The sequence below is a fragment of the Chroicocephalus ridibundus genome, chromosome Z (genome assembly GCF_963924245.1).
Source record: "Chroicocephalus ridibundus chromosome Z, bChrRid1.1, whole genome shotgun sequence".
In the NCBI taxonomy this organism is placed as follows: Eukaryota; Metazoa; Chordata; class Aves; order Charadriiformes; family Laridae; genus Chroicocephalus; species Chroicocephalus ridibundus.
Genome location: NC_086316.1, coordinates 24,364,920 through 24,380,211, shown reverse-complemented (window position 1 = coordinate 24,380,211; position 15,292 = coordinate 24,364,920). Strand labels below are relative to the sequence as shown.

At 34.6% G+C, this 15,292-nt stretch overlaps 1 protein-coding gene across 1 annotated transcript in view; it reads left to right on the top strand.

Annotated features, from left to right (window-relative positions):
* The window catches only part of MAN2A1 (mannosidase alpha class 2A member 1), a 117,001-nt gene extending 101,926 nt beyond the window's left edge, over nucleotides 1-15,075 (top strand). The window contains exons 20-22 of the mRNA XM_063320103.1: nucleotides 5,495-5,689; nucleotides 10,705-10,815; nucleotides 11,751-15,075. Coding sequence (XP_063176173.1) covers nucleotides 5,495-5,689; nucleotides 10,705-10,815; nucleotides 11,751-11,903 — 459 coding nt within the window. The 3' untranslated portion in view covers nucleotides 11,904-15,075. The remainder of the gene's footprint in view (nucleotides 1-5,494; nucleotides 5,690-10,704; nucleotides 10,816-11,750) is intronic.
* The last annotated feature ends 217 nt before the right edge of the window (nucleotides 15,076-15,292 follow it).

Sequence of the window (15,292 nt, the reverse complement as noted above, 5' to 3'; positions counted from 1 at the left end):
ACCCAGTTTTCATCAGACTAATCGCCATTTGTTGCATTACGGGTTTAAGCCCTGTTATGTATCTTCCTTCTTTCTTTCTCAAAAGCACTGGGAGTTTTTACAGACACACAAAAATCTAGCTCCAGACATTGACCTCAGAAGAAAGGGAATGATTTATCCATATCTGGAGGACTTTCGCAACTTGTCAGACTTCAATTATTCTTTTTGTATTACAGTGTGCAACTTTGGGTGAATTTAAAGCACGTGCATCTGATTTTCATTTAGTGAGGGAACAGCCAGGCAATCTCGTGTGTAAAACCTGCAACTAAGTTGAAACCATTAACAGCTTGATGTCAATTTCATTAACTTGACTAGTGTCAGTCCCAAATAAAATCTGAATTTCTCTTTCAAGTTGGAAGCTTTAGGGCAATGTGCATGCAAGAATATTGTGCGATTTTCTCACTCTCTTTTGGTTTACAGACACCTCAAGCGGGGAGCACTCTAAATAGTTAAGGATTCAAGATATTTGCATTTGGGGAAGAATATATGTAATTTTAAAGCTAAGGCTTCTGTCCTTACCTGTAACTTATTTTTGTTATGTGTTGTAAAACTGCATATTCACATAGTCAGTGATGTTGTCTGCCATTTTGTTTCTCACCTATAAGCAGGCTAGCACAGTATTACACAACCACTTCCGGCATCTCATCAAACATGCAGATGGATTGTGAATCTTTGGATCATGCAGAAAGAAACAAATTTTTCTTTCCATGTTTGTCTTTGGAAAGCTTTAGATTCTTCAGCGGACCATTGCGGTTGCTGTCAGTTGCTAGATTATGATTGAGAGAGATTTAATAGTATTGTCTCCCTCTGTCTTGGGCCTAGGGATGTTCTGAAGAGTCATTTTACTGCACAGATTAGATTTACCAGTCTTTGAAGAGTGCTGCCAGTTGGTTTTCTGAACTGGTAACAGGGAAAGTTGGTAAAAATTGTTTCCTCACACAACATGAGAGAGAGTGAGAGAATTTTTCCTTGCAGGAATAGTCCAGATTGTTTGATATCAGACTATTTTGATCTGCATCCCTTGATTTAGCAGGACCAGAATTCTATCTGTTCCCAGATTTTATTTGAATGCACTGGCATCCAAATTCAGCATCCACATTTCAGCATGTTTGATCAGATAGTTTGGATGCTGGTGGGTTTTCGGTTTATAATTAAATTTCTTTCCTGACCAGGGTTGTTCATAGCAGAGAACAGTTTAGAGGAGGAGTAAATAGTCAAGATTTGTGATTTGATATTCTCTTTGCCTCAGTTTCCTTTCCTTACTTTTGTATGGGAAATTTAAGACTACTTGTCTGTGTTGAAAAGTTAATTGTTTCTCTGTTAGCTCAATTGAATTCTAATTATCAACTGCTTCAGCTTTACTTTCTTGTCTACAGTATTTTCCATTTCTTTCTTCCATTCAATTACTAAATGATTCCTGAAGAGTCTAATTAGTGTTTTTCCCCTCTAATTAAGGACCTCAGTTCCTCAATTTAAACTCTTACAGCAAACCCTTTGAGTCTTTTCTTAATCTGTTCCATCCTCCATTTATTGATAAAATAGCTCATTTCTGTTATATGGGCACTTTATATAGATGAGGCCATTCTCAGAACTTGTTGCAAGTTGTAACCTAAGGTTATACTGGAGTGTGGTTAGTTTGTTTGTTTTTCCTCAAAACTAAAAATTTATAATTATTCACCTTACTTTTGATGACAAGGAAAGATCCTTCATTTACATCTATTGCACAGTCATTCAAGGGGTTGTGTTTCAACACAGTTTCCAATTGGATAACTGTATATGAATGCACTGTAAGGTAGGTAAAAAGGCAGTATTTGCTTTGATTAGAGCTCATAAAGCCAGCACTCAGCTATATCAGTGGCATTTGTCACAATCTTGCCAGTACGTAATGTTTGTAAGGCTGCCAGTGGAGCTCCATTCACACTTTTGAGTGCTAAACACTGTTATTGAAGTTGAGGAAATAATGCCACTTTTGAGAGAGTAGTACTTTAGTTAGATGGAGATTGTGGGACTATGTCTTCTGACTTACCATTAGCAGGGTACTGCTGAAAGCTGCCCATATAATGAATGTGCATATAGAGTAACTATTCTTCCAAATGTGTTGTCTGTACGTGCAAAACCTTCCCATCTTTCTCTTTCCTCAGAGTCCTGTTGAAATTTTGGATCACTAGGTTGAGAGGGCAAAGACGTACTCCAGTCCTTTTGTGACTGTGGTGTACCTTGCGGGGAGTGGGATTTGAAATATCCCTTCTGGGTCTTCTGTGGTAGCATAACTGACTGTTGTTTGAACTGTGGGAATACAAGATTCAAGATAAAATCTCCACTTAAGTTTTAGTGCAGCTTTTCAAAGTTTCAAAGTGCATAATGCTTAAATAGAATGCTTGTGCCCATGATAAAACATGTAAACACAGCAGGAGAAAAATGAGTCAAGGTGAATCAGCTCTGGTTCTAGCATTTGCCAGAGACCTTCAAGACTGTGTTTCTCTGTAGTCCTCGGTTATTTCCAGAATCAAGGAATTGAGGACCCACTCTTTATGGTTCTGCTACAGGTTATCTGAGAATTTTGTCCCATTGCCCATAAAATAGTAGATGATACTCTCCCACCCACATTCTTCTTCAAAGTTTCCAGTGTCTTTCCTTCCATCTCTCCTGATTTCTCATCTGCAATATATGTTACTGCATCTTTATGTTAAAAACAGCTTTTTTTTTTTTGTTCACATTACTTCTGTTAGCCTTATAGAAGGCTTTGAAGGATTCGGTCCTAGAAGATTGACCTGCTCTGTGCTATCTTTTCCTAGACAAAGCTGAGGATTTGCCCGATATTTTTGCCATGGGGGATTTTTTACAGTCATGTTCGCCAATATACAAACTTGCTTCCCATCTTTTCCTGTAGTTCTGATTTCTGGGATTCGGGCAAGGTTTTGACCCATGGTATCATGCTTGTGTTTATGTACGTGGTATTCTTCTGTACATGGAACAGAAGCTTTCATAAAGATCTCATGTCTCTTCATCTCAGATGACCTTGGTGGCATTTTCTGAGGAACAGAAAGGAAGTTTTTAAAGCTTAAAAGCTTTTAAAGGAAGTTTTGAGTACATCTAAATGAGTTTTGTTTGTTTACAGCAAGCACTGTATTTCCAGGTGTAAAGTTGCACGTAGTAGAATGGTTTTTCAGTCTCTCTTCTCATAACAAACTGTGGCCCTTCTCCAAGTAAGTATTTGGGATGTCTTACAGTGAGAATTTGCAAGTAGATAAAACATTTTATTTAAAAAAACAAAACCCCAGTTGTTTCTGTGAAGGCTCACCCTTCTTCGTCTTTGCAATTCCTTGGAGTCTCTTAAATTTTAGAAAAATGGAGTTGAGGAGAACTGTGTTGGATATGGGGTGTGCACTTCTTGCTTCAACATGTTTGTAGTGTATATTAGGCAATGGTTGAAAGTAGGGGAGGAAATGATGGACTGTGAATCCCACTTAGGCAAAATCACTGATCTCAAATGTTTTGAGTTTAAAAGGGTGTGTGAAAAACTGATCTCAGTTATCTGTTGTAGCTGGACAGTAGTTTTATCTTCTGCTCATTCTCAGGTTACATGCCTAGAACTAGGAACCAGTTGCAGGGCTTTTGATAAATCTTTTGTTTTAAATATAATAGTATAAATAAATTATTTGACTGATTCATGAGTAATTTGTAAGATATTCTAGGAGATCCTTTTTAAAGTTCTCAGATGCAAGCAATCAACTTACTTTATAGAGAAAAAATGATAGAATAATAATATGAAAACTGACAAGAACATGTTTTGACTGACTTTACCACATCTAAGGCAACAGAGTAAACGGTGTTCCTTTTGGTGTGAAACAGTGAATTCTTTGAAAGAACATGTATATGCGCATTTTCCATGTGGGTGGGGCATGCATGCAGTCACTTGAACGGAAGACTTTTAGCTTTTGCTGTACTTAGAGTAAGCTTGCTCATACTTTCATTGGAAAAGAATAAAATCATGACAAACAAATTTTCCACGGATGCTGAACTATTCAAGGTAGTACAAAAAAAAAAAAAATCAAGGCTAACTGGGCAGTTGGAGGACTCGGTGATTTAGCATGCAGTAAAGTGGCAGATAGAATTCAATGTAAGTAAATTTAGTGAAGTGCATGCAGAAGCAATCCTCTATAACTATCAACTATTACCATTTTTGGAAAGCAATTTTGGGTGTTATAATACTAGCCTTAATGCTTAGTGGCTACCAAACAGGCAAACGGTGTTAGTCATTACTAAGAAAAGCACCAAGAATAAAACAGAAATTATCATTTTGCATCAATCCAGTTCTGGCATATTTTCAATTGCTACACTATCAGATGTATTAAATGTTTCTGCAGAGGTATGAATAAATATACATACATGCATATGCACCCTAAAACAGGAATTACTGTTATGGTTGTCCATTTTAAGTTGATAAATAATCCTCCCTTTTGCTTTAAGTGTCTTCCATTTATTTTTTTTGTTTCATATTTTCAGCCTGTCGTAAAATGCAAATTTAAGATATCAATGCTTAAGATACTATGTTTCCAATAAACTTTCTGCGAAGTTTTCACTAAAAGTCACCTATTTAACTATAAACAAGCAGGGATTTATCTGATTAAGTATGCAAGTTAAAATAAGAGCAAAATAAGTTTTCACCCATTTCTACCTTAATTTCACTGACATACTAAAACAGAAATCGCGTTTTTGAACTTCCTTTGTTTTCTTTTCTGGCTTCTATGGAGTTTTAACTAGCTGTTGTGAATACATAGGACTGGGTCGTCTTGTGTTTGTAACACAGCTTCTGCAGTCATGTAAAAGCACTGCAAATACAAAACTTGGGAAAGTACAGAACTTGTAAAATCTTGGGAGAGAGCCTCTTCAGTTCCTGCTGGCAGGACATGAAATCTTTTACATTACAGGCTAAGACAAAGATGCTACTTGCAATTTCTTCCAGCAAAAAGTTTTAAGAAGTTGGATTTGAGACGAAAGAGGGATGTAGGATAAAAGTTAGATGAATCTGAAGAAAGTAGATAAGAAATACAGGACAGAAATTTATGCAGAAAAGGAAGCCTCCAAAAGACTAGCTGGCTGTCAGTATTCAGGTAGATTCTGAATAGATAGGAGTAACTTGCTAAAGTAGTAGCTAGTTTCGTTCTCTAAACCACATTGTTTACACATCAAGGGCTAATACTGTAAAATGAAGTGTCATCTAATGATCTTCTTGAAAGATGTACTAATGATTTGTAAAAACAGGAAGTATACCTAGTACTAGAAGAGAATTAGCGGATGATTAGAAATTTCCAAAACCAATTAAAGGGACAGTCTATAAACTAAAATTTTGTATTAAATTAATGGAGTCATGTATAAAGTAAATGGGTTTCAAAATTTAAACGTGATGGTATATTAACTTGATTTTACAAATATTTTCTCTTGTATTTTGCAGAATGAAGAGAAGGCATCAGTCAGTTTTCCCTCACTTCTTAGCCATATGACTTCTTCTTTCTTAAATCATCCTGTAATTCCAATGACAACATATGCAGATTCAGGTGTCCCAGAGATGCTAAATACTTTTTCTCCACTCGTGTCATCTATGCCTTGTGACATGCATATAGTCAATCTGAGGACAATCCAATCAAAGGTAAGCTCAAACCACTATTCTTATAAGTAAACATATGATATAGCTTAGTAATATAATCTAATCAAATGCTTCATTCTAGGAAAGTAATTTGTGGGAGTTTTTTTGTATGATTTGATAAACTGCTCTGTGATGACTAGTTTTGGTTAATTCTGCAAGAACTAGAGACTTGTGTCTGAGTAACATGAAATACAGGACTTGTTTTTTCACAACATAATAAAATGCATAGTGTATTATTCTCTGTCTGGAGGAGGCACATTTCAATGCATTCCCAAAATTTAAGAGCGGAAGGGCTCATATACCTTGGCCTCTCCTCTATAAAGAGGAATTGAAATTAAGGTAATTGGACTTTGTTCTGGGTACAATAATTTGTGTTTTTATTAAAGCATATAGTTTTAAACCCATCTGATTCCATTTGGAAGGCTTAAAGAAAATTTACCACATCTTAACATCTGTAGGAATAAATTGTTAAAATATCGTTAAGCTTAAATACAAGACCTATTTTAATTATTCTTATATCAGCTTACAATCCTTGGTTCCTGTGAAACTGTTCTCTGGTAGGTTTACCAAAAAAAAAATAACCAAACAAAAAACCTGTTTTCTACTCAATATTTTTTTTCCTTGCAAAGGAACTTACACAATTGTTAACAACCATATTTCTGTTTTCTGTTTGATAAACTGTAGAAGTAGGACTGTTTAGACATCCTTCTTCTGCCAGCTCTTGTATAAATTCTTTTCAGTTTTTCAACACCTTTTAAAATGTGAGTATATTAACTTTATGCTGTATTGCAGTATCACTCACCAGTGCTGTTACCATAGGTGAAATCCCTTTCTAATTCTACCATGCTTAGATACTTAGAAACTACAGTTGTCCCTCTTCCCATAGAGTCTCTGTGGTGGCTGAGGTAGAACTGCTCATCTCTAATAGCCCCAGATTATCTTCAGAATATCTAAAAAACTTGCCATTAGCTGCTGTTTTACTGTAGTTCTTCATTTTTGTCTTAATCCTTATTTCAAAACTTAAAGAATTAGTTTAGTTTCTCACACTTCCTCTGTTAGTAGTTCAGTCTCATGTACGCTCCTTCAGCTGTGACCATTTATTATTTTAAATTTCAAAGTGGAATAACTCTTGATTCTGCAGGTCTTATGCCTTTGAAGAGTTAGGAGGAAGCTTTGTAATGAATTAAATGTTTATGCGAAGTTCACATTCCACACTTCACTGTAAACTCTTTTCATTTACCTCAGCCAGCTCAGCAGCACCTGTTTGCTTCAGCATGTCAAGTTCAGGGCAGACCTTCATGAACGTGCCCCCTCTCCCTTTTCCAGAACTAAACTTCCTCCCCTTGTTTGTATCATGTGGGTGTGAAACCTGTGAAATGGAAGGCTGGCTCTGTGTCTGCGTTTTTTGAGTTCAATGTTACTATTCACAGGTGAATTCTGCGATTTTATCTGGGCTATACTGACCCCACTATCCCAATTGGTATAAGATTGTTTGAGGCTATGATCTCTTCCCTGTCCACAACTGTATATTTCAATGATTACTTGTTTGACAGCTCTTGAGCTTGCAGCATTACTCTGTGCACTTCAAAGTGAAAGTTATCAGTAGTCATAGGGTAGGAGCACTATCGTTATAGGTACAGAACAGTTCTTCCCCACAGCAGAAATGGTGCTATGCCTTGCAAATAATTTCTTGCATACCAAAGTGGCCTCTTTTTATCTTTTCTCACCTTCTGCTTCCTTTCTGTCTTCCAAGAATTTGAATGACAAGTGTCATAATTCTGGCTAATTGATACAGTGCCATTTTTTCCAGAAATGTGGGCTACTTCTCCATTGCTTTAGCCGTTGAAGTTGGTTTTCAAGAAATCATATCATTACAATTCCACATAAAAGGATACCAAATTAAAATATTTTTAAGATTTAAGGTAGAAATCAAATGCAAGCAAGTGCATTAAAGCATAAATGAGAAAAAACTTAAGGGGATTCTTGGTTTCCCTTTAAACTCTGCTCCTCTTAGTGGGAATAATACTGCTATTGTTGTAAGATAAGTGATCTTGTCATGGAAGATTCCAATGCCTCAGGAATATGAAATTTTTGTTATGAATTTTTAATAAAGCTCCGGTTTTTAGGTTGTTTGACATGATTTTACCTACTGTAAATAGACTGGCCCTCAAGATTTAAAAACAAAGTACATTTTTGTCCCTTTATACTAAATATAAATACATAGTTTTGTCATGTTCCTTGAACTTTTAAATGCATGCCTGTTAGCTTACAGTAATCAGATAAAAAAAGTGTTTAAACGTTTCTTTCTTTCTCATCAAAATTTTAGCAGCACTGCCCTGGAGTGCTGCTTATGAGAATTTTTTCTTTTTTTTTCCATCTAGACATCTTGATGTGAGAACCACATTTTATTTCTCAGAGATCAAAATCAAATCAAGCTTTGGCAGCTCTTCCAAGAGAGGCAGGCAGAGATTTGATAGTACAGTATTTGTCATATAACAATGCTGTAAAGTTCTGCAATTAAAAGTGGTGTTGTTCGTTGAAAATTGAGAATTTGTTACAGGTTTTCATGCAGTTAGCATGATCATGTTTAGAAGGTGTATTTGATGTAAATTAGGTTCATCCTTGCTCAGACATTTCCTGAGGCTTGCATACACTTAATCTAATTCACCTAGAAAGGATACAAGAGGTAAGTTAAAGTAGATGCAGAGGCTGTGGTAACTTACTCAGTCTTACACCTGCTTTGATAATAGGTTAGAACAGCTTAATTTATTACATATGAATGCTGTGAGCATGATAAAGTCCTGGGAATTCTAAAAGGTTGACTGCTGTATCATAGATATTTATACTCACCAAAACTCTTTTCCTGAAGGTGTCATTAATTGTTTATTATCTTTCTGTTTTAAATCTTTTGAATCTTAATTAAGAATTAAGATAATATTTAATTTTAAAAACTTAAGAGGTGAAATATTCATGCCATCATTTGAAATGCAGAAATGCATTTGTTATGCAGATTACTACAAGATAATTCCACTTTAATAGAGAAAATTTTGATATCCATTATTGGCTTGTCATTTTTAATACCAGTTTCCTCCATAGGAAGTGAGGCTTTTGCAGTATGAATTTTAAAATTTCAGTATTCTGATGTTTAGGCAGACAGCATTATTTTGTGTACATAAAAATGTCTACTTTCAAGTGCAACTTTGTCACATCAGTGACAGTGAAAACCAAGTCAGGTATTTCATAGTTGGAGACAGAAAATAATTTTGTCACAGCGTCATTATTACCTTACTTAATGTAGAAGGTGGTACTACTGTTCCAATAAATAGGATAAGAACTCTTTCAACCATCAGTGATATTAAGTGCTGCAAACTAGTTTCATTGTGCTGACTATAGACATCATTCATTAATTAAAAATATGATTTTACGTGGTTATAAGCTATTGTTGTTCATTAAAATCTTCTCATACTGAGATTTATTCATGATTTGTAAACTATGCAGAGTTTTTACCAGGCAATGTTTTACTGAAAAGTATCTCATTTCAATTCCGAATACTGTTGATATTAGCAATATCAATATTGCTATCAATATGAAAATAGCAAATAATTTTTTGCTATTTTAAATACTTAAATATTTAGAAAACACTAACATTAAGTTTATCAGTTTACCATTTTTTATTATCTGAATGACTACTTAGTACTATGAATTTGTACTCCCATGAAGCTGTGTTGTGCTGGGTTTCAAAGAAGCTGATTCAAGCTGTTCGAAGACCTCCTTTATTAGAAGATTGGTTATGAACTGAAGTGTTTTAGATTAAGACCTCTCTTGTTTGTTACACCTTCAAGAGCTAAAGCATCACAAAGTGCCTAATGCTTGTTGGCGTAGGTTTCTCCAAGGCAATAGATACTTACTGAAGTACCAGAAATGAACCTAACTCATGGCAGAGACTTTTGGGAAAAAGCACCAGTACAAAAACAAGTAAACCAGACATAAATTAGAGAAAAATAGCCTGAAGACCTGTCATGGTTGTGGATAGAGCCATCTTTTTTTATACCCTTATTATATATGCAATAAGATGAAGAGCTGAAGAATGTAAAACAATGTCAACAACAAAAAAAAAAATAAATAAAGGAATGCATCATGGAAAATAAATTACTAAGGTGAGTGTAGCGATACAGCAGCCATCTTGCAGCACAAAGGACATCTTGTCATGTGCCAGTCTTGTGACATGAAGATAGCTTGCATGCACATCCATCTGTAATGTGAAGAATTTCTTTTCTGTTACTCTTGCTGAACAAGAGTGGTTGTCTACATTTTAGTGTAAAAGAAAAAAAAATAATGAAGTTTTTGTGTAAATTGAAGTTTCCCAGCCAGTTCTAGGTTATTTTGTTTTATGAAGTACATATCAAAACAATATTCTGATTTGAGGTCTTTATATGCTATCCTTGTGACCATTCGTCCTAAGTGATGTTAGTGATTTGGTCCAAACTAGGAAGTTGAAATTGTGGATTGCTCTTTGATGCCTGTTGAGGCTCAAGAGCACTGTATGTCATGTACACCTTAATCTGAGTCAGATTTTAGAGATCTGGTTTGCAAAATGAAAGCTTGATGGAATATAGTCATGATGACTGTTAAAAACCGGATATTGTAATTAGCTTGTGATTTCTAGTCAGTTTTTAGTTTTGCCATGTCATTTTTCTGGGAAGCCAATTAATACTACTATACACTTGAATTCTGAGTCTGTACATGTGCATCTATTGAGCTTCGAACTCTTTGCTTAACAACTTACCTTCATATTCTGTGGTACTTTGTATATCTAAACTCTCTTTGCTGTTTAGCTCTTTCAATGTTTAGTCTTACAAACATTAAAAGAAACATGACTGTTCAATCTAGGCTGAACATTAATTATTTAAGGCATAAGTGGCTCTATCGCTGTAAGGTAGTGATAATTTTATGAGGTCCTAAAATGTCTTTCCAGCTCTGCTACTTTCTGAGTAATTTTTTATTTTGTTTATTTGTAGGTAGATATTGAGCCGTCTGATGAAGCTGCTCTGATTCTTCACAGAAAGGGATTTGACTGCAGATTTTCAAACAGAGACATGGGTCTGCTCTGTTCCACTACTCAGGGAAAGGTATACTGAAATTTTATGGGTAGCTTACCTTACAAGTATTGCAGAAACACTGATCTTTTAAGTTAAATTATAGGAAAAGTCTAGGTACTTATTTCTCAGGAGTTATACTTTCAGGGTAATAGTTAAGTTTATCTTGAAAACTGCTTTCCATTTGATAAATATATGGATCTGCTGGTGTGGGGGAATGGCATGTAAGCATCAACTAGTAAACTTCTAGGTCAGTTTTAATCTCATCATCTTCCTGTAAATGTTTTCGTATAACACAGATTGGTATTTCTCAAATATTTTTTTGATAGTGTTTTAGGACTTTACTAAGTAAAAAGAGTCATATTACATATTATGAAGTGTATCTTTTGAATATTATTAACATATCCACAAGTTATGTGTCTGTTACTTTGAAAACTGTTGATTATTATAGCATGTCCTTTGTCTACCCATGTTCACATGCATGGCCTACGCCATTGCAAATACCTGAGTGTTTTGCAATTGCTAGAGAATTGATGTGATATGTAAAATTATGAAGTATGAATTATACAATGTTGTTCTGAGGGTTACAGATGGACTGGATGGTTATGAATCTGTAGCAATTTTGTAATCAAATTTTGAAATCTGATTGAGATTTTCTTTAAACAGAAGAGTAAGTGCTGTTTTGTTTAGAAACAAGAAGAGTTTTAATCCAAATATTTCTGATGAGTTTTTTAATGTGTCATTTTAACTTACCTGCTTTGAAACGTGGCAAGGGAACGCTGATTAAAAAGATATAGTGTATAGCATTTGAGAGATGGTACTTAAAAATATTCATAATGTTTGGTGTAAGAATTGCTGTGGTAATACCCATAAGGAGATGTATCATTTGAATCATTGTTAGAGATTAGATTAAAGTCAATTTTAAGATATATGCCATATTTTCTATTTTTTTTATTTTTTTTTTTCAGATAAAGGTGCATAAACTCTTTAACAAATTCAGAGTGGAAAGTCTTACACCCACATCTTTATCTTTGATGCATTCACCTCCGGATGCCGGAAATATAAGTGAAATAAATATGAATTCTATGGAGATAAATACGTTCCGGATTCGGCTAAGATGAAATCTGGCTTTACTACTCAGATAGAGAACAGGAATCTGCAAATATATCTCCTCTAAGTTTTACGTGCAATAAGAAGCACATTATTATTATTCCAGCTTCTGGATACTGTGACAAAAACATGCATTCTATAATTTTTTTGACCAACACAGTGAAAAGCCATGTTGCAAGCAACTTTTTTGTTTGGGGGTTTTTATTTTGTTTTGTTTTCATAAAATAGCAACATCAGTATAAGTTAATGCAACAAGTGAAGAAATTTCTAAGGATGTTAACCTCTCAACAGATTATATCTCAGGTTAAATGCTAACTAATGATGTTTTCTGGTGTTTTAATTTTCATAAAGAGGGGATTGGATTTTAAACAGCCTTCTTTGCTGATCCTTGATGAATTTATGTACAAATAATTCAGTGTAGAAAGTCCTGATGCAGCTTGGAAATTAAATGAAATAAAATGTTCTTGTGTAGTAGCTAATGTCCAAATATTTACAATCATTTATATAAATGACAATAATCTCAATTTATTCCACAATTAATTTCAATTTATTCAACATAAAGGGGATTATTAATTGTGGTAAAATAAAAGCCTGCAGTACTTGTGATAAGTGATGGTAGATTTTAATACTTCTATCCTTCACCTGAGTTATGTAAATAGGAAAACATGAACCTACAAAATAATTTTGCAATGGAAATGTTTAATAAAACTCCCATTTTGTTACTTGACACACTGGGATATGTGCAATTATTCCATTATCATGTATGATGAGAAATGTCCATAATTATCATGAATACAAGATTTTTTATAAAACTCATTTAGATACCGATGTTCTCTGAAATGAGTTTTCTATTTCAAGATTATCATATCAAGATAAATGTGCCTTATTTTTTGATACGTCTTGTTACAATTTTGGTGTCTATGTTAATGTTTTTGGGGGAAAGTTAGTTTATATAATAATTAAGCTGTGTATCTCCTATTTGACAATGCTGGCCACACTCTGATCTATGTCCTCCTGCACCAAGTTTGTGCTATCTTATTCTGAACATTTTGACTATTTGAATGTATTAAAATGATGTCATAACATGAGACAGACAAAAAAAAGAATTACTGTAAAATCTAAATTCAGCTGCTTTCAAGGAAATTGCAACTTGATGCAGAGTTGATAGTAAGCAAGACATAGTTTGCAAACCCATCAAAATATGTGCTTGCATGTCACAGATTGTGGTGACCTGTTAATTCAAAATCATGTGCCTATATTTTAAATGACATTTTTCAAACTTGCAACCTCACTTACATTGCCAGTGCTCACGTTACTGAAAAATGGAATCTTTACTTTTTGCTTTGTTTTCACATATCAAGCAATCCATATTTAGTGCTGAAGTTGTTCAAGTGTGAAAAGTATTTCCCTAAGTAGAGCTGCTGTTTACAGTTTATATATATAAACAGGCACCTGAGTGTGATCCCATTTCCTAGTCTTCATTTATCTTCATAACTCTTTCTTCTATCCCTTGCTTATGCTTTACTTTTCCATACATCATTGCTTATCTTTAATACTAATGCATGAAAAGTCATCATAACTGTTAAAAAGATATGCTATTTTCTAACTCTGATATTGCCTACTGTATTTAATTTCATCATTGTTGGTCCACAGTGTATCAAATTATATCATGTAGCTACAGGCTATCTTAAAAGAAAATGAATGTGAAACTTTGATTTCATGCATTGTCACAGGTTGGATCTCTGTTGAGATTGTGTAGATTTCCCTAATTAATTCAAGCTACTGTGTGTTTTGTAATTAATGGAATACTTAGTAGGATCTGGTGCAAGTTATATCAAGAATATAAGAACCACTAACCACAAATGGAAGAATCAGATGGATCCAATAAATGGATGTTTTCATGCAATAAACATGTACTGTAACTTTTCTTAGCTGTAGTATTTGAAAATCCTATTTTTTGTTGGAACTTAAAGCTTGGTAGACCTGCCAGCAGAATTTTCTCATAACATCTATTTTGTTGCATCTTCAAAATTAAAATGCTTCAGAGACTTTTATGTGTTCTTTGCAAGAGAGCTTTCAAAATACTATTTCAGTTTTGTTAGGCAGAAGAAAGAAAATTTTGATGCAATAAAGTTTTGAAGTATTTTGCCTGTTGGAATTACTTCCAAAAGATGTTTCATATAACATTCGATCATTTCTTTTATCATCAGTTGTACAATCATGATGCCTGAATCTTCCTTAACCAGCAGATTTAATCGTTGTTCCTTTATTTTGCATTTTTTTTGTGAACAACAGAACAGCCTTCAATTTCTGATCCTTTCCTGAAATCCATGACTAAGTCAAAACTCCAGTCACAGAATCATAGAATGGTTTGGGTTGGAAGGGACCTTAAAGACCATCTAGTTCCAACCCCCTGCCCTGGGCAGGGACACCTCCCACTAGACCAGGCTGCTCAAAGCCCCATCCAGCCTGGCCTTGAACACTTCCAGGGATGGGGCATCCACAGCTTCCCTGGGCAACCTGTTCCAGTGCCTCACCACCCTCACAGTAAAGACTTTCTTCCTAATATCCAATCTAAATCTCCCCTCTTTCAGCTTGAAACCGTTACCCTGTGTCCTATCATTACACTTCCTGATAAAGAGTCCCTCCCCATCCTTCCTGTAGGCCCCAGTCAAAGTCTGATAATAAATTTTACTTTAATTGGTTCAGAATGTGGCTGTCGATGGGCTTGGTTGTTGTTTTGTTTTGTTTTTTCCTGACAACTCTTAATGAATTCTTACGCCGTATTTTCTTTACATTGGATATTTCATTTAAGTTCTTGGGCTTTTTGTGCATTAGCCAGCTAATTTAATCATATTATTTTCTTTTTTTTCTATTTTTATAGCTGCTGGGTTTATAACTACTGGTTAAGAGAACCAAGCATCCTTACCTTACAATATGGTTTTAAAGACAATGCTATGTAATAAATGGTTTAAAACCTCGTAATTACTTTTCATACCAGAGTTGTACCTGTACTGAATTTTTTTTACATTTCTTTATCTTAAATGTCTTTGGTTGACTTGCTCATATTGTCTGAAACAAACTGATTTCAACTGAAGGTTTTTGATATTTTCTCTTGGAAGGTTTTATATCTTATGGGGATATGTAAAATAAGATCTCGAATAAAAGATAATGTTATTGTGAGATGTGGTCAGTGTCATTAATACCTTTAATTTAAATAAAAGAAAAAAAAGATAAACAACAAGCATGCTTTCTTTGAGAAGGTTGGGAGTGACAATTACCTGTAGTGAGATGAACTCCTGGTGAAAGATGCAATCTATTTCACAGTTGCCAAACAGAGAAGATAGATGCTAACTTCAGACATAATGGGTAGCTCTTCTTTCACAAAAGAAACCTTGCA